We start from the raw sequence: 19,235 nt of genomic DNA on the forward strand, positions 1-19,235 counted from the left end.
TTTGCCTTTAAGTTCTTTCCTTTAATTGTCAAGAGTGTTAAATGCCACTGACCAATCCAATATTTAGTAAAATTATACTTGAAGGCCATGGTACACTATATCATTGAAGCTGGCAGAGTCTGGTTGCGTCAACTGATTAGATTCACTCCCATGGATTGAGCAAGCTGAGACATGAGCCTTACACAGCGCAGGCGCCGCTGTCTCACACAGTGCAGGCGCCGTTGCCGGTACGTTGCCGTCAGTGCGCAGTGTTGTGACCGCCGTGGGGAACTGTTGTGGTTGGAGTGTCGCTTGTGTTGGCGGACCGACTGGGGCCGGACCGACTCGCGCAATGGCGTCAACTGCCATCCAGATCCCCAGCCGCCTCCCCCTGCTCCTCACAAACGAAGGGGTTTTACTGCCCGGCTCCTCCATGCGCATCAGCGTGGAAACTTCTCGAAACTTCCAGCTGGTGAAGAGCCGCCTCCTGAAGGGCACCTCGGTGAAAAGCACCATCATCGGAGTCATCCCCAACACCAGGGACCCCGACAGCGAGTCCGAGGAACTGCCTCACCTACACAGGTGTGTCTCTCACCACCCTGACACCACCAGGCTGGACACTGGATCAGGAGTGGTGACCATCAGGATGGGCACTGGGTGAGGGGTGGTAAACGACAGACCGGACACTGGGCGAGGATCAGTGATCAACAGACTGGACACTGGGAGAGGGGCAGTCACCCTGGTCTGCACTTCCACCTCTATCTTTAGCTTCAGTGACCCGTACCCTGTTCCAAAGGCAGTTTTATTATTTTTGTTCCTTTAAGTTCAAACTTCCTTTAAATTCCTTTGTTCTTTTAAGTTCAAGCCTCTAGTTTTTAGAACTAACTTCCCTTTAGCTTCTCTGGCCTTGCTTTCATGATGTGGAGATGCCGGTGTTGGACTGGGGTAAACACAGTAAGAAGTCTGACAACACCAGGTTTAAATCCAGCCGATTTATTTGATAGTAAACTCACAGGCTTTCGGGGTTTCTTCCTTTGTCAGGTGAATGGAGAGCTCTGGCCTCAGACAGAGCATATAAAAGCACAGACAATTTGCAGATTACTGATTAGAATACGAGTCTTTACAACTAACCTGCCATTCAAGTCTTAAAGATGCCGACGATGTGAGTGGAAAGAGCATTAAGCACAGGTTAAAGAGATGTGTATTGTCTCCAGACAGTACAGTAAGTGAGGTTTTGCAAACCCAGACAAGTCATGGGGGTTACAGATAGTGCGACGTGAACCCAAGATCCCTGTTGAGACCATCCTCGTGTGCGGAACTTGGCTATCAGTCTGTGCTCAGCGACTCTGTGCTGTCGTGTGTTGTGAAGGCTGCCTTGGAGAACGCTTACCTGAAGGTCAGAGGCCGAACGCCCGTGACCGCTGAAGTGTTCGCCTTCACGACACACGACAGCGCAGAGTCGCTGAGCAGAGACTGATAGCCAAGTTCCGCACACATGAGGATGGTCTCAACAGGGATCTTGGGTTCATGTCGCACTATCTGTAACCCCCATGACTTGCCTGGGTTTGCAAAACCTCACTTACTGTACTGTCTGGAGACAATACACATCTCTTTAACCTGTGCTTAAGGCTCTTTCCGCTCACATCGTCGACATCTTTAAGACTTGAATAGCAGGTTAGTTGTAAAGACTCGTATTCTAATCAGTAATCTGTAAACTGTCTGTGCTGTTATATGGTCTGTCTGAGGCCAGAACTCTCCATTCACCTGACGAAGGGAGAAACCCTGAAAGCTTGTGAGTTTACTATCAAATAAATCGGTTGGATTTAAACCTGGTGTTGTCAGACTTGCTTTCATGCACATTACTCTATCGTATTGCTTTCCTGCCTTCAGCAGAGCTGACCACCTCCTTGGGTCAGGTGCCCCACAGCATGAGCTGCCTCATGGAAAGGTCCTCCATGCCTTTTTCCAGCACGGGGGGTCGTTTCCTGTACGGGCTGCTGCTGCACACCTTCCACTACCGCATCCTCGCCTGTTGCTCGGATACACCTTGGCTGATGGGCGGTGGAGGTGCCCAGTGGAGGTCCGTTTATGGAGGGATCTCCCCTAATTACATTGGGGACGTGGGGTGGAGGGTGAAGTATGCAGCAGTTCTGCACAACCATAGGATTCACTGGTCCACGGGCTCTGAAGCTGGCCTCTTCTGTGGCCTTGTGGAGTCCGTGGACCATGTCGATGTTTCGTGTCTTAGGTTGCACTCTCTTGTTTTCCTGAAGAACCTTTTTATTAATGTTTTGTTTGCACTTCAGTCCCACGCTGCTGATCTACAGACATCTGGTGCAGAGAGGGGAGGGTGGGGATGGCGACCTCCTTGTGAACCTGCTCCTGGGCCTGGTGAAGCACGCCATTTACAGGTCCAGGCAGCAGGCGGTTGAAGGGGCCGTCCATCCTAACTGTCTGCCACTCTACCGCGGCTATGTTCACGGCCGGTGTCCTGGAGAAAGAGCATTCGGTGTCCGCAAGTGCAGTTCATGCCCTCCGCGCCCGTTGGGAACCGCAGGGGCTGGGGTGCATTATCAACCCTAATAATCACATTTTAATGTGATGTTTTCAAGTTTCCTTTGTACTTTGATTTTGTTCAGGCTGTTTCCCTTCCTTTTGGAGAGCTGCCCCTTTTACTTTGTCCTGATTTAACTTGAGTTTGTTTATTTGGTTTGACTTTAAAAGAGGCCAGCAGAGCTGACAGCTGTTCATTCTCTGGTTTCCTACCTCCAACTGCCTGGATCCAGTTAAACATTTAAATTCAAAAGGTCTTCTTCCTAAAAATGGCCCTTGGTTGCAAAACAACATCTCATTCTTTCCTCTATCTCTTATTTAATTTACACATTGTAAACTTTCCCAGCACAACAGAAACAGTTTGAACTGTAACCAAAACCTCCTATGCATGCAAAAATAATGCATTAATTAACCCACTTAAATCTATATCTTATTTCTAATGTTTAACAAGACAAATAGAGATCATTTAAACCTCCCTTTGTTTCCAGTCATTCTTTTTTAGGAGGACATTAAATGTCTGTTAAAATCCAAAAGTCAATGCAGCAGTTTTGAAGGGAATAATACCAGGATGGATCCAGATTTCCGAATTATCATTTTGCTTTATGTAGTTCTTATTGTGTATGATCAAGCTATAAGCATAGACTTTATCCATCTATACAGGCATATTTTTCTTTGTTTAATCCTTGTATTGCTGCTATTAATAATTACATATCATTCACGTGATACTGTTTCTTAAATATACAACAGCTAAATTTGTACTTTACCTTTCTTTTCATTTTCCTGAATGGTTGTTTCTTTTCTTCTTCACTGTAGAATTGGCACAGCTGGCATTGCCGTACAGGTAGTGGGTAGTAATTGGCCAAAGCCACACTATACTCTGTTGATCACAGGCCTTTGTCGGTTTCAAATAGTTGAGGTGCTGAAGGAAAAGCCGTATCCAGTAGCTGAGGTAGAGCAACTTGATCGGCTGGAGCAATACACAGATGGTATTGGAGAGCTAAGTGACCTTTCGCAAGAATTCTACAAATATGCAATACAGGTCTGTTTCAGATGTTTTGCATTTATTCATGTAATTTTGTAACAGTGTTCTTAAACAGGCAGTCCTCGGCTTTATGCCATTTGAGTTACGATGAACATTTATTTGTAAAATGGTTCCCTGTTTTGACTTTACCAGGCCAGTTTCCACATTGATACCACACCAGTGAACAATTGCTGTTTGCATTATATCTGTTCCTTTCTATTCCTCCTCCCACAATCTCAGGAAAGGCAACTTGCTTCTGAGATATAAAAGTGTAAGCACTATTATATCATGGGAACTAAGGCTATTTTACTGAAGCATGATCTCACAATGCTAAACGTGACAAAAACACAAGTTTGAAACTAACTAACTTAGTGGGTTGAATGCATGTTTTACAAACCATTTGAGTCCTTTGAGTAATTACTGGATAGGTTATCTAATGATTCAGTGATTCATTTCCCTGATGAATATACAGGAGCAAGAAAATATGCAAGCCAATCATTTTACCACAAACTTCATCATGACATTTCACTGATAAATGCACAGTGCATTTGAGAAACCTTGGAGAATGAACCAGATTTCTAAAATCACAAAATAATGGGTGATTCTAGACCTTTTGTTCATGGTGTCATAGCGACTAATTGATGGAAAGGGAGCAGCTATCTGAACCGAGTTGATTCACCATTTACTATTCAGTGAAAATAGGGCATCATCCCTTGGATCAGGAACCAATCCCCCATTTATAATATTGTTCCTATCAGAAAATCAGTTCCAACTTGTGATGTTTTGATTTACAATTGTTTTTTGTAAGTCCATATCAGTAACAAGAGGCTTGTCTATAGTGTCACAACTTAACGGAATGCACACTGTAATCATCACAGTAAACCTTAGCTGCACAAGAAGTTTTGAATGTCAAATGAGGTAATTTGCACTCAGCAAGTTTCACAAATAGCTTTGTGATAATAACCAGAAACACCTGTCTTGTAATGATGTTTCAGGGATAAATATTGGCCAGGACACTGGGATAACTCCTCTGCACTTCTTCAACATAATTCTACAGGACCTTTACATCCAGCTCAGAGCTGAATGGGGGCTCATCTGAATTGATGCATCTTCCCTTGTAATTGACCTTCGGACAAATTTTATTTAATGAAAATAGAAAGATGAGAGACCGGCAAGGGTAATTTGGAGAAATTGACTTTGGAGGTGTAACTAATCTGATGTGAAGCTTCAAGTTTTGTAGCTCTTATTCTGGAAAGCAGGTGGAGGAGATGCTGAAAGTTTACAAGAACTACCTAAGGCTTTTTTGGTATTGGGGAAAAATAAAAGCTCACAATATTCTGCTAACCAATCTCTCTATGATAATACTAGGAATAAAAAGGATTTTTATGAGAGCAGGGAACAAATTCAAACCTACGCCACTTCCACTCATCACTAATACTAATACACCTTGTCCACTTTTTCTGTATCAAATAAGCTTTAGAGATGGGGAAGAGTGAAAGATGACCAGAATATTTTTTTTATTGAGGTGCATGTGCTGACAGCTTGTTAGCAAGCAAGTATTAGCATGTTGGATATACCTGCTGATGCTATGAAAGTAAATTTGAACATATTTGAGGCTTTTTTTGTGCTGATTTTAGAAAGGGTGATCGGAAACAATATCAGCAGATAAAATATTGATGTTTGCTTTTTTTTAAGAGACTTCAGCTTGATTATTTGAACAGGCTAGCATTTGATTACGGTAACAGCTTAGATTTGTCACATACGTGGATTTATCTATTAACATTGCCAGTAGCAACAGTAGTTTTTAGTCTGTTTCATAATATAATCCTAAAAGGAAGAAATCACATGAGTCTACTACTGATCATAGAATCCCTACAGTGCATAAAAGGGTCATTTGGCCCATGGAGTCTGCACCTACCACAATCCCACCCTGGCCCTACCCCTGTATCCCTACCTACCAATCCCTCTAACCTACGCATCTCAGGACACTCAGGGGCAATTTTAGCGTGGCCAATGAATCTAACCCACACATCTTTGGACTATGGGAGGAAACTGGAGCACCTGGAGGAAACCCACACAGACATGAGGAGAATGTGCAAACTCCACACAGACAGTGGAATTGAACCCAAGTCCCTGAAGCTGTGAAGCAGCAGTGCTAACTAATGCGCTATTGTGCTGCCCCATAAAGTGATATTCTTTTTCTTCATCTTTGAACTATTCAAAAAAGTGGAAATGTTAAGTAGAGCTACTGTACAGCTCTTTGTAGTTATCGATTTGCTATGAATGAAGCCCATTGTCTCGAAGGCAGAACTGTACATTTTGTGATAGATTCTCTCTCTTTTAATCTTTCTAAGTGTAGAGTTTGTACTCCCATGGCTTTCTCCAAGCAATTGAGGGGATTTAAGATAGTTGTAAATTGTTAGATCGCTGAACAATGATTGGAACCAATGCATTGCATGACATGACATAATGAGGGAAATTTTAACCCCCCCCCGCCACCTCCTGAAGGAAAGGTGAGTTTGAGGCGTTTGGAAAAAATTCTCTAATCCTACTCCAGACCACCTACTTCACTCTTGGGAGGTGGCAGGGATACGGGGTGTCAGTCAGCTCATTTAAGGAGGCTGCATTCCTGCAATTTTTGCACATTTTTTATTATTAACACATGGAAGGAATCCTGGGCAATGTGAGAAGGTCTGAGCCCAGTTATTGCACTGCCTCAGGGGCAGGAGAAGCAGGAGTATTTCCCAAATGCTCAATCAACTTATTTCCATGCAACTAAACACAATGTTATGACCCCTGGCTTGACCCCAGGTTGTAGGGGAGATCTGGTTAGGGACCAATAATGTTTTGTTTAAAATAGACAAAGTTTGAGATTCAAGATGCTTACTAAAATTTTACAGGTTTAGAACGAACAACTTTACTAAACAGATTCAGAAAGATACTCTAACGTTCAAGGTAAGTATGAGGTACATGTGAATTAACAGACAAACTGAACACATCACGCTACAGAATAAATGCCCAGTGTGACCAAACATAATTCCAAGGATTTCTCAATAACCCATCCAGCCATTTGTCACAATGTGAGCCAACCCATCTTACTGAAGCTTTGTCTTTCTCATAAGGGTTTCTGTCTTCACTTTGGACGATCATGCCTTGGGATTCTTTCCAAAAGTTGTTCCCACTCAGATGGCTCACTTCACACGGTTTCAATTTTGCCTTCTGTGATTGCTCTTGCCTGAATTTTCAACTACGCTCCACCGTCAACGTATAAGTATAATTTCAGATCTTCAAAACACCACTACTCCAAAGGGTTTCCTTTGCTTCAATGACCTTTGGCTGCCTGTTGACCTTTAGCTGCCTTTCCTGACCTTCAGGACTTCTCTTGAGCCCTCTTTGACTATCAAGGCTTCTTTCAAGCCCACTTCACTTAACATCTGCTCCCTGTAGCCTTTTCTTTAAATGGAGACTGTATCTCCCAAATGGAATCTATTTCCGTCCCTTATCCATGCCTCTGGAGCACCTTATCCCAGGCCCTATCCTTTATGGCACTCGTGGAGCTCCATGCCCAGTAAGCAGAACTTGATTTTGAAACCATTCTTTTTATTTTATGTACATCTGTTCTGGGCATGAATGTGAAGATGCTGCTGAACTGGACATTTGCTGCCTGCTCCTGGCCTGCTGATGCTTGAGAATTCCAAGTTTCATCAGGATTTGGAATGCCTAACCTTGCAATTTCTTAACAATGTGCAATCATCTAAACTGCATCAGCAATTTTGGAATCTCAAACATTGTTTTCTAAGGAGATAAGGTTGTGTGATTTAATGAAGAAATCTTTGACATTCTCTCTCAATGCTTCTCAGGATCAAATAGTAAGTGACTAATATCACTTGCTACAGATTTGTTATCATAATATAGTAATTTCTTTCTTAATGTTTGCAGTTGGTGGAGATGTTGGATATGTCAGTACCAGTGGTTGCCAAGCTAAGAAATTTGTTGGATAGCCTTCCTAAAGAAACACTGCCTGACATCTTGGCATCGATTATCCGCACAAGTATGAATGAAAAGCTGCAGGTATGACTCTTTATACAAATGAACTTAATGCCAAACATACACTTAATACTTTAAGTACATTTCTGCATTGTAGAACGGTTTAAAAATTCTTGATGTCCTGGACCCCAAGAGCATTCAGTGCTCCTGCCTCTTCCCTGCTCCAGTTTTACTAATGTTGAAGACAGAATGTCAGCCAGTCCCTTACATACTGGCACATTCTATAAAGTAAATTCAAAGTTCTTTGAACAGTTGGCTGAGAGGAGAAGTTGAGTGGATTGGGATTGTTTCCCCCTTCCGTAATCCTGTGCTCTTTCCATTATGAAGGAATACCAGTTAAAAATTCAACACAGTAATCTCATTGAAACGTATAAGATTTTGGAGGGGCTAGGCAGAGTAGACACTGAGAGATTGTTTCTCCTATGTGGGGAACACAGAAGTACAGTCTCAGGATAAGGTGTTGGTCATTTTGAGTTGAGGTGGGAGAGATTCCTTCTCTTGAAGGTTTGTGAATTTTTTTCATATTGTCTACACTAAAGGATTGTGGATGCTCCATTGTCAAGTAAATTCAAGCCTGAGTTAGATTTTTGCTCTCTGAAAATCAACGGAAATCGGGAAAGTGGAGTTGAGATAGAAGATCAACCACGATTATGTCCAATGACTAGGCCAACTTAAGATTCTTTATGGTCAACTGCTGCCCCTATTCATCATGTTGTTGTATTGAAATTGTTGATTTTATCACAGTGCCCATAAATTATTCATTTTATTATTGTATTCAAATTCCTTTTTTTTTGTTGCTATGTCCATGTTTGGTAGCTAAGAGCAGCTCTGCTAAGTCTCAAATTATAGTTAAATATGAGAAACTTTGCAGCTCCTTTTAGTTTGTAAGTTTAGTATTTTTATGTTTGTGCAACATGATATAATTTTTAATTTGCATTGTTATATGTGGCTTTGCTGCCTGAAACTGAGTGTTTAGGTTTGTGTATGTAACTTTTAGAACAGTTTAATAATGTCTAATTTTCTTAATGTTCTCATCTTATCTCTGACACACAGATACTAGATGCTGTTGGTTTAGAAGAGAGATTTAAGAAGGCCATACCATTGCTTGTTCGCCAAATAGAAGGGCTAAAATTACTTCAAAAAACTCGCAAGTCCAAGCCAAATGATGAAAAGAGGGTAGGAATGACTTATTGAATATACGTAGTATATTCATCTATTTAATCAGATATATAGTCAGGTGTGAATCTTGCAGCAGTTTAATGATAAAAATTGCTGATGGAGACTATATGATTACAAGCTGCACTTAATTTTTTTAAAAATTAAGATACAATATAATTTTGATTGATGATGTAAAAGTTGTTTTCATCTTGGCTAAAGCATGGTCAAGAATCTTGATGTCCTGGACCCCAAGAGCATTCAGTACTCCTGCCTCTTCCCTGCTCCAGTTTTACTAACGTTGAAGACAGAATGTCAGCCAGTCACTTACATACTGGCACATTCTATAAAGTAAATTCAAAGTTCTTTGAACAGTTGGCTGAGAGGAGAAGTTGAGTGGATTGGGATTGTTTTCACTGGAAAGAAGGAGGCTGACGGGGAGACCCTGATAGAGGTCTACTTAATGATGAGAGGCAAAGACACTGGATAGTCAGAGGCTTTTTCCCCAGGTTAGAAGTGTCACTGGTAAGGGTGGGGGGCACAGGTTTAAGGTAAGAAGGGGAAAATTTAAGAGAGATGTGTGGGGGAAATTTTTCACGCAGGGAGTGGTAGGTGCCTAGAATGCACTGCCAGAGGAGGTGGTGGAAGCAGGCACGTTAGCAACATTTAAGAGGCATCTGGATGGTGCATGAATAGGGAGGGAATAGAGGGATAGAAACCAGGAATCAGCACAGACTCGGAGGCCGAAGGGCCTGTTCCTGTGCTGTATTTATTACTTATCCTTACTTTGTACAGAAGCTCTGTTCTCTGTGTAATGCCTCTATTCTAGTACCTTACCTACTCTGGAATTTCTTCCCTAAACCTCTTTAGCTTGTACTTTTAAGATCCTCTTTAAAATCTATCTTTTTGACCAAGATTTTAGCCATCTGCTGAAGATGGCCTTCTATGGCTCTGTGTCAGTTTCTGTCTGATTACACTCTTATGAAGTGCACTGGGATGTTTCACTACATCAAAGGCACTATATGAATCTAAGTTGCATATTCAAAGAAAGAAAATTACAGTTTTTTAATAAGATGTCAAAGACCACATTTTCAGAATATAGGAGCAGAAGTACGCCATTCAGCTCATTGAGCCTGCTCTGCCATTCAATATGATCTTGACTGATCATCCGCTTCAGTTCCTTTTTCCCAAATCTATTTTCATATCTTTGTCATTGGCATTTAGAAATCTGTCAGTCTCTATTTTAAACCGACTCAGCGACTGAGCTTCTATGTCCCTCTAGGGTAGAAATGTCCAAAGATTCACAATCCTTTGAGTAAAAAAATTTCTTATCTCAGTCCTAAGTAGCTTCCCACTTACTTTAAAATTGTGTTCCCTGATTCTAGACTCCCCAGCCAGTGGGGAAACATTTTGGGGGCAATTCTCCCAGCTTCTGGGCACCATGGCCTCTGCGAGTCTCCAGTGCCGTCAGCTGTGCCAGGAATCGGCTCGGAGCTGTGTAAGTTATGCAAATAAAAGACTCACATCTGATTAATGGGCCTGCTAGAGTCTCTGTCCAACCTCCCCCAACCCCCCAGGTTTCACTCCAGGGGATTGATAGTAGCTCACCACTTGCGGGGAGCTGGCAGCCTGACTCTGCTAGAGTGAAGAGGGGCCATTGAGGCCCTTCTAGAGGAGAAGGATGAGGAGGGTGCCCCCTGGGCATTGCCAGCTTGGCAGTGCCAGCTTGAGCCCCTGGCACTGCCCAAGGGGCAAAGTGACAATGCCTAAGGGTGCCCCTTGGCACTGACCACTGGGTCCTAATGGGACAAGGACCTCTGGGTGCAGTTGGAGAGGATGGAGCTTCCCACTGCCATTATGCACTCAGACTTGGTGACAGAGAGGGAGTCCAGTGATCAGGGCTAGCCATCCGGGTCAGGGGGTGATTTGATCGCACAAGCCGCAAGCTTTCAGAACACTGCCCCTTCATCAGATGAGTGGGAGTTCTGTTCACAAACAGAGCATATGTAAATATAAACCCAGTTTACAAGATATTGGTTGGAATGTGAGTCTTTACAGGTAATCAAGTCTTAACGGTACAGACAATGTGAATGGAAAGAGGGTTAAGCACAGGTTAGAAAGATGTGTATAGTCTCAAGCCAGGACAGTTAGTGAGACTTTGCAAGCCAGGCAAGTTGTGGGGGTCACATAGTGTGACATGAACCCAAGATCCCGGTTGAGGCCATCCTTATGTGTGTGGAACTTGGCGATCAGTTTTTGCTCAGTGATTCTGCGTTGTCTTGTGTAGTGAAGGCCGCCTTGGAAAACACTTACCCGAAGATCAGAGGCTGAATGCCTGTGACTGCTGAAGTGTTCCCCTGATATGAAGATGCTGGTGTTGGACTGGGGTAAACACGTCCGTTCCCCAATGGGAAGAGAAACACTCCTGCCGGGTGACTGTCGAGCAATGTTCATTCATCCATTGTCGTAGCGTCTGCATGGTCTCTTCAGTGTATCATGCCTTGGGACATCCTTTCCTGCAGTGTATCAGGTAGACAATATTGGTCGAGTTGCAAGGGTATTTCTGTGTACCTGGTAGATAGTGTTCTCACATGAGATGATGGCGTCCGTGTCGATGATCCGGCACATCTTGCAGAGGTTCCTGTGACAGGGTTGTGTGGTGTCATGGTCACTGTTCTCCTGAAGGCTGGGTAGTTTGCGGACAATGGTCTGTTTGAGATTGTGTGATTGTTTGAAGTCAAGAAGTGGGGGTGTGGGGATGGCCTTGGCGAGATGTTCGTCTTCATCGATGACATGTTGAAGGCTGTGGAGAAGGTGTCGTAACTTCTCCGCTCCGGGATCTCAACCAGGATCTTGGGTTCATGTCACATTATCTGTAACCCCCATGACTTGTCTGGGCTTGCAAAATCTCACTAACTGTCCTGGCTGGAGACTATACACACCTCTTTAACATGTGCTTAACGTTCTCTCCACTCGCATCATCTGTTCCTTTAATACTTGATTACCTGTAAAGACTTGCATTCCAACTACTATCTTGTAAATTGAGTTTGTATCTATATATGCCCTGTTTGTGAACAGAACTCCCACTCACCTGATAAAGAGGCAGTGCTCCGAAAGCATGTGGCTTGTACTACCAAATAAACCTGTTGGATTTTAACCTCGTGTTGTGAGACTTACTGTACCATTGAATGGCCAGCAGTGCAGGACAGCTGCGCATGCACCGATCTCTGCTTTGACACATCACCATATGGGCAGTGGTCTGCTCAGCACTATGCTGCTGGCCTGTCAGGCGAGAATAGGCCCTGCCCCTGGATCTTTAATAATATTCATGCTAGTGCAGCCTGCACTGCACAAGTGTGGGAGATTCATTTTGAAAATTCTGCTGAAAACTGAGATTTACTCCAGTTTTTATGCGAATTTGACACTTAGAAGTTTTTTTGGGAGAATCCCACCCCTTACCTGCAACTACCCTGCTCATCTCTTCAGGTACTTTGCTGGTTTCAATGTGATCACCTCTTACTTTTCCAAGCTCTAAAGAACATAATCCTAGTTTCCCCAATCTCTTTTCATAGGACAGTACTGCTATCCCAGGAACAAGCCAGATGAACTTGTGTTGCTCTCCCTCAATGGTAGTAATATATAGTCCTTAAGGAAAAGGGACCAAAATGACACACTGTTCACCAGGTGTAGTCTAACTAATGTTCTAAACAACTGAAGCAATACTTTGCTATCCCTGTATTCAAACCCTCAGGTGATAAAGGCCAACATGCCAGTGGCATTTCTAATTGTCTGCTGCACCTGCATGTTAACTTTTCAGTGACTTGTTGACGAAGACAAGGTCCTTTTGAACATCTACACTTTCTAATTTCTTACCATTTAAGAAATAATCTGCATACCATATAACCTCATATTTTTCCCCATTGCATTCCATCTGCTGTGCTCTTACCCACTCACTAAGCCTGTCAAATCTTCTTGAAGCTATTTTGCATCTTCCTCACAACACACATTCCCATCTAGCTTTGTGTCATCCATAAACTTGGAAATATTACATTTCATCCCTGGTATATATTTGTGAACAGCTGGGGTCTGTATGGCTCCCAGCATGTCATAGTCTACCAATGCAAGAATGATCCAGTTATTCTTGCTCTGTTTTCTGCATGTTATCCAATCTTTAATTCATGCCAGTACATTACCTACTGCCCCATGTGCTTTTGCTAACCAACCTCCTGTAGGGGACTTTACTTGGATTTTTAGGTTTTTGAAATACTACATCCACGGACACCCCTTTATCAATTCTGTTAAAAGCTCCAAAAGGTTTCCTATTCGTAAATCCATGCTGGCTACTTGGAATCAGGTCATTATTATCCAACTGTCCAATTATCACATCCTTAGTTAAGCATTTTCCCTAGTGCTGATGTAAGGCTAACAGATCTGTAGGTCCCTATTTTTCTCTCCCTCCCTTCTTACATAGTGGAGTGACATGTTACTAACTTCCAATCTGCAGGAAACATTCAGAATCTACAGAATTTTGCAAGATGATTGTTAATTAATTTACTATCTCCAAGCTACCACTTTCAATACTCTCGATCTAACTAATTATTTATGGTGAAAAACAACCATTCTCCGCTTTTATTAAGAGGGTTTGCATTCTTTGCTGCAGTAAAATTATGAAACAAACAGTAATAATGATCTCTCTGCACATCACCAAGAATTGGGTCTAACAAACAAAGGAGATAACTTTTAATTAATTATTGCTTAATTATTTAACACATTCCATATAAATTTTGGATAAACACCTGAAGGTTTGTTTATCTGGTAACATTGCCTAAAGAAATGCTAATTTGCTAGATTGGATTAATTACCAAAGAGTACGACACCATTCAAATCATACAAATTAAAAAATGTTTCTGAGCTCTAAATATTATTGATACTTTTGTGATGTGCCTTGAGATGATTTCCTATGTTTAAAGGCGTTGTATAATTGTAAGTTATTAAACCTGATGTTAGAGATTCTGTTACACTTACTAGAAGTACTGTACAACCACTAGACTGTGGCCATCCGATCTATTCGAAGAAACAATCAAATTCCTGGAAGACCATTGCATTTGGATGCTGTTGAAGAGGATGATGATGATGATGGTGATGATATTGTCATGTTGGAAAAGAAGATTAAAAATACAAATATGCCAGAGCAAGCAATGAAAGTTTGTATTAAGGAAATCAAAAGGTACACGATAACTATTGACTAGTAACATAAACAGTTGAAGAACAAAATACTTAATTTGCTTGGTGTGATTTTTAAAAAAACTTTCGTAAAGGAACTACATTTGATCAATTCTGATTTATACCCTAGGATAGGTGCCCAATATTTTGGATTAATCTTCTGAATGCGTATGCTGTTACAAAAAAAATTCCAATTTTGTGTAACAGCATGGCATATCATGTCATAGTGAAATGTCTTGACAATTTTCCGTGGTGCTGTTGCTCTCTCTCTCTCAAAGCTAAATTAATTACACTAATATACATGATTCAGAACAATATTCTGATTTGAAACACTTTGGCAGATAATCCAACTTCAACCTAACTCCTCATCAGTACTAAATCACGGCCATTTTTGCCCCGATTCTCAATGGGCAAATGTGGTGGTCAAGGGGTGAGTGCTGGTAAGGTTGGGTGCGCAGCCCATTAAGTCAATTTAAATGCATGCAAATGCATTTAAAAGTTGGGCATGAGGCGAATAACCTCCGAGCAGATTCCCACTTTACCAAGGCCTGAAAATGGCTGTGATCGGCACTGTGCCCAAAGTGCACATTTGCATGCATTTAAATTGACTTAATGAGCTGGAAGCCCAAACGTACTGGCATTTCCCCCATTACCATTGCATTTGCCTGTCCAGATTCGGTGCGAAACAGACATGTTCTGCAAAGGTCTGTTTGGGGCGCTCCAGCTTCTGAAGAGAAGTTCAGAGCTTCCAGCGGCTCTCTTATTCAGATTGGTGGTGATGGTGAGGTGGGGGGAGGTGAGCCAGATCATTCTCTAGTGGGGAGGATGAGGAGGAGGGAATCCAGATCATTCTCTGGTGGTGGGGGGCAGAGGCCAGATCATTCTCTCTTGGGTGGCGGGCCAGATCATTCTCTGGTGGAGGGGGGAAGGAGAGAAGCCCGATTGTCCTTTGGTGGTGGGGGTGGGGAGGATGTATCTGTATGGAGGGAGGTGGGGCGGGGGGGCAGAGGAGGGAGGCCAGATCGTTCTCTGGTGGGGGTGAGAGGAAGAGGGCCAGATGTATGTCTGATATTTGGGGGGGGGGGGGGGTGGGTGGGTGGAGAAGAGGGAGGCCAGATCATTCTCTGGTGGGGGGATAGTGGGAGTAGGGGTGGGGGGGTGTCCGCTGCTACTCTGCAGGCGATTGGTGGAGGGGAAATTGGGGTTCCCCTACCACTCTGCCAGCGATTGGTGGGGTGGAGAATGGGGGAGGGGGCTGTGATTGGTCTGGGTAGTGGGAGGAGGTGGATATGTTATGTTGTGGGGGTGGGGCGATGTTCGTGGGGGCTGTCGCTCCCAGGCTGCTTTATCTGCTTTCTGCAGCCCAGGAGCGATGTGACAGGGGAGTGTTTTTCAAATTTTGATTTACTGAGCAGCAGTGTTTTGGGCGCATTAAACTCTGCCCACAGCGCGATTCAAACTCGTGACTTTTTTTCAGGCTAAGTGCGCATCGGAGCATCTGAGGACAAGTTTACAAGTCAGATCTGAATCATGCCCAGATTCCACACTTAGAATCAAAATGGTAAAATCGCCCCCACCCCCCCAGTTTTAAGTCTGCCCAAGACTTTGAATCAAAATGGTAAAATAGGGCTCATAGTATCTAATATTAGATGTAATTCTGTGCTGGGTAACACCTGGTAAACAAACCTGATTATGCTAGAATTACACTGAAAATCAATTTAAGATTGTTAATCAAACTCATAGTGTGGTTAACTTGCGACGCTGCAAGCTACATATTTCCACCCATTGGGCCCTGTCCTTTATAAACATAAGAACATAAAAACATAAGAAATAGGAGCAGGAGTAGGCCAACTAGCCCTTCGAGCCTGCCCCGCCATTCAATAAGATCATGGCTGATCTGTCGTGGCTCAGTTCCACATTCCCGCCCTCTCCCCATAACCCTTAATCCCCTCTCTTATCAAAAACCCATCAACCCGCGTCTTAAAAATATTTAGCGAGGTAGCCTCCACCACTTCAACGGGCAGAGAATTCCAGAGATTCACCACCCTTTGAAGAAGTTCGTCCTCAACTCCGTTCTAAACCGCCCCCCCTTTATCTTGAGGCTGTGCCCCCTAGTCCTACTATCCTTTCTGAGCGGGAAGAGTCTCTCCACCTCTATCCTATCCATCCCATTCATCATCTTATACGTCTCAATGAGATCTCCCCTCATTCTTCTAAACTCTAACGAGTACAAGCCTAATTTATTCAGCCTCTCCTCATAGCTCAACCCCCTCAACTCCGGCATCAGCCTAGTAAACCTCCTCTGCACTCCCTCCAAGGCCAAAATATCCTTGCGTAATTACGGCGCCCAAAACTGCACACAGTACTCCAGCTGCGGCCTCACCAATGCCCTATACAGCCGCAGCAAGACCTCCCTACTTTTATATTCAATCCCCCTCGCGATGAAGGCCAGCATCCCATTCACTTTCCTGACCACCTGCTGCACCTGCAAGCTGGGTTTTTGCGACTCATGCACAAGGACCCCGAGGTCCCTCTGCACCGTCGCCTGCTGCAGTTTTTCTCCATGTAAGTAATAATCCTTCCTACCATTATTCCTACCAAAGTGGACCACCTCGCACTTGCCAACATTAAATTCCACTTGCCATTTCCTGACCCATTCGCCCAGCCTATCTAGATCCTTCTGTAGACTCTCCACACCCTCCGCACAATTTGCCTTTCCACTAAACAGAAGAAGCATGTCCATACATTCATTAGTTCATAAGAATTCGTAAGATACAGGAGCAGAATTAGACCATTCGGCCTATTGAGTCTATTCTGCCTTTCAATCATGGCTGATATGCTCCTCATCCCCATTTTCCTGCCTTCTTCCCATAACCCTGCAACCCATTACCAATTAAAAATCTGTCTAACTCCTTAAATTTACTGACTGTCCTAGCATTCACCACGCTTTGGGGGTAGCGAATTTCACAGATTGACGACCCTTTGGGAGAAGTAGTTTCTCCTCAACTCTGTTTTAAATTTGCTACCCCTCATCCTAAGACTATGACCCCTCATCCTAGAATGCCCTACAAGGGGAAGCATCCGCTCCACGTCTACGTTATCCATACGTTTTATCGTCTTGTATACCTCAATTTGATTTCCCCTTATTCTTCTAAATTCCAAAAAAGTATAGGCCTAAACTGTTCAATCCCTCTTCGTACGACACACCCCCTCATCTCTGGAATAAATCTAGTGAATCTCTTCTGAAGTGCCTTCAATACCACTACACCTTTCCTCTAATAAGGGGACTGAAGCTGTGCATAATACTCCAGGTGCAGCCTCGCCAGTGTCTTGTATAACTGCAACAATACTTCCTTCCCTTTATATTCTATTCCTTTAGCTATAAATGCCAACATTCCATTCACATTCTTTATTACCTGCTGTGCCTGCGTGCTAGTTTTTTGTGACTCATGAACAAGGACCCCCAGATCCCTCTGCACTGGAACACCTCAAGGTCTCTCCCCAGTTAGATAATAAGTTGCCTTCCTGTTTTTCTGACCAAAATGCATGACTTCTCACTTATCAACATTAAACTTCACCTGCCACATTTTGGCCCACTCTCCTATCCTATCTATATCCATTTGGAAGGTTCTTACTTACTCATTGTAACTTACTGTTCTGACTATTTTTGTCATCTGCAAACTTGGCTATAGAGCCTTCTATCCCTGTATCCAAGTCTTTAATATAGGTTGTAAATAGCTGGGGCCCAAGGACCGAACCCTGTGACACCCCACTAGTTAGTTCTTGCCATCCAGGAAAAAATCCATTTATCCCGACTCTGTCTTCTATCCATCAGCCAGCCACCTATCCAATTATTCCTTATCCCATGTGATCTGACTTGTGAATTAAACTTTTGTGTGGCAGCAAATGCCTTCCGGAAGTCCAGATATACTACACCTACAGGATCTGCATTACCCACTTTGCTGTTACATCTTCGAAGAACTCCAGCAAATTCGCCAAATGTGATTTGCCCATTATAAAGCCATTGTATCTTTTTCAGTTTGAATTTGAACAAAAGTTTGGCAATTAACTGTTCCCTAGTGTATTCTTCATGGCAACACCCTGCCAATCAAAATCCACCTGCCAACGAATCGACACTTTCTTCTCATGCAGTAGATATTCTTGTTCCCCATACTATTCGTATTTCTGTGCACCATCCTAATAAGTGCAAGATGTAAAGCTTTAACATGAGTATCTCTCTCTTTCAGCAATAGTCAAATTCTGCACTACCAAACAGCTGTTTTATTGGAAATTAATTAGTTCATGATGAAATGTTTTTAGATTCCACTTACTGTTGCATGTGTTCCTATTTTCCATTTTAAATTAATGAATGATTCAAATATTTTTCGGATTAAATTGTCCATCCGTGCTTCAAAGCTCCTCCAAGGAGTATTCAGGTTTTAGTTATTTGAAAATGTTTTCTGTCTGTTTTTGAATCACTTCTTCCATCACAAAAATCAGTTCAAGCTCAGTTGAATAGAATCGGTGTAAAAGTTTGAAAAGAACTGATGTGAAGCTCCATCTTCATGTTCTTTCCATTGACCAATGAGACTTGCCATTTGCAGGTTAAAGAAGATGCCTCAGTCTATGCCAGAGTTTGCTTTGACCAGGAATTACCTGGAACTAATGGTAGAACTGCCGTGGAATAAAAGCACAACAGGTAAGAAGCTACACTCAATCATCTAGAAACAAAAAAGATTAACAGATGCTTGTAGAGCTGACTTTTTTAAAAAGAAGGAATGGTATAAACATATATTAGTGAATATTGTACACATCTGTACAGTGATAAAGAATTCTTTAAGTCAGTGCTGCATTTGTGTCAGTTTGCTGATCGACCTGAGTCTATTTTCCTGTTGGCAAGTAGGACAAAGCCAATTAAGCATATTAACCAATTCAGTCCTATTGCCAGAGAACGACTGGAATTTTCCAGTCGCTGTCTGAACCTCTGGAGGTGCAAGATTGGTCTCCTAATGGCAAATGTGGATGGATGGGTGAGTTAGCCAGCACATTAGGCAGGTTTTGAGGCCAACTAACAATGCCCTCCCACACCACCCCTTCATCTCAAGGCATATTCTCCCTCTTATCCAAAAATGCAGTCTGCTGCTTCTTCAGTGCTGCGGAGCCTCCTTTTGTCCTTCAGGTTTGAGGTCCTATCTTTTGAGGAAAGTTACTGCCAGTCAATGTTCCCCACACAGAGTGGTGTTCTGATCCCCATGAC

The 19,235-nt window shown here is 42.9% G+C and overlaps 1 protein-coding gene across 1 annotated transcript in view; it reads left to right on the top strand.

Moving 5' to 3' along the window:
- Positions 1–240: 240 nt before the first annotated feature.
- The window catches only part of lonp2 (lon peptidase 2, peroxisomal), a 99,173-nt gene continuing 80,178 nt past the window's right edge, over positions 241–19,235 (top strand). Inside the window, exons 1-6 of the mRNA XM_080186957.1 lie at positions 241–561; positions 3,346–3,571; positions 7,493–7,624; positions 8,654–8,776; positions 13,804–13,982; positions 18,583–18,677. Coding sequence (XP_080043083.1) covers positions 332–561; positions 3,346–3,571; positions 7,493–7,624; positions 8,654–8,776; positions 13,804–13,982; positions 18,583–18,677 — 985 coding nt within the window. The 5' untranslated portion in view covers positions 241–331. The remainder of the gene's footprint in view (positions 562–3,345; positions 3,572–7,492; positions 7,625–8,653; positions 8,777–13,803; positions 13,983–18,582; positions 18,678–19,235) is intronic.

Source organism: Carcharhinus amblyrhynchos, chromosome 4 (genome assembly GCF_965287045.1).
Source record: "Carcharhinus amblyrhynchos chromosome 4, sCarAmb.v2.hapA, whole genome shotgun sequence".
Lineage (NCBI taxonomy): Eukaryota > Metazoa > Chordata > Chondrichthyes > Carcharhiniformes > Carcharhinidae > Carcharhinus > Carcharhinus amblyrhynchos.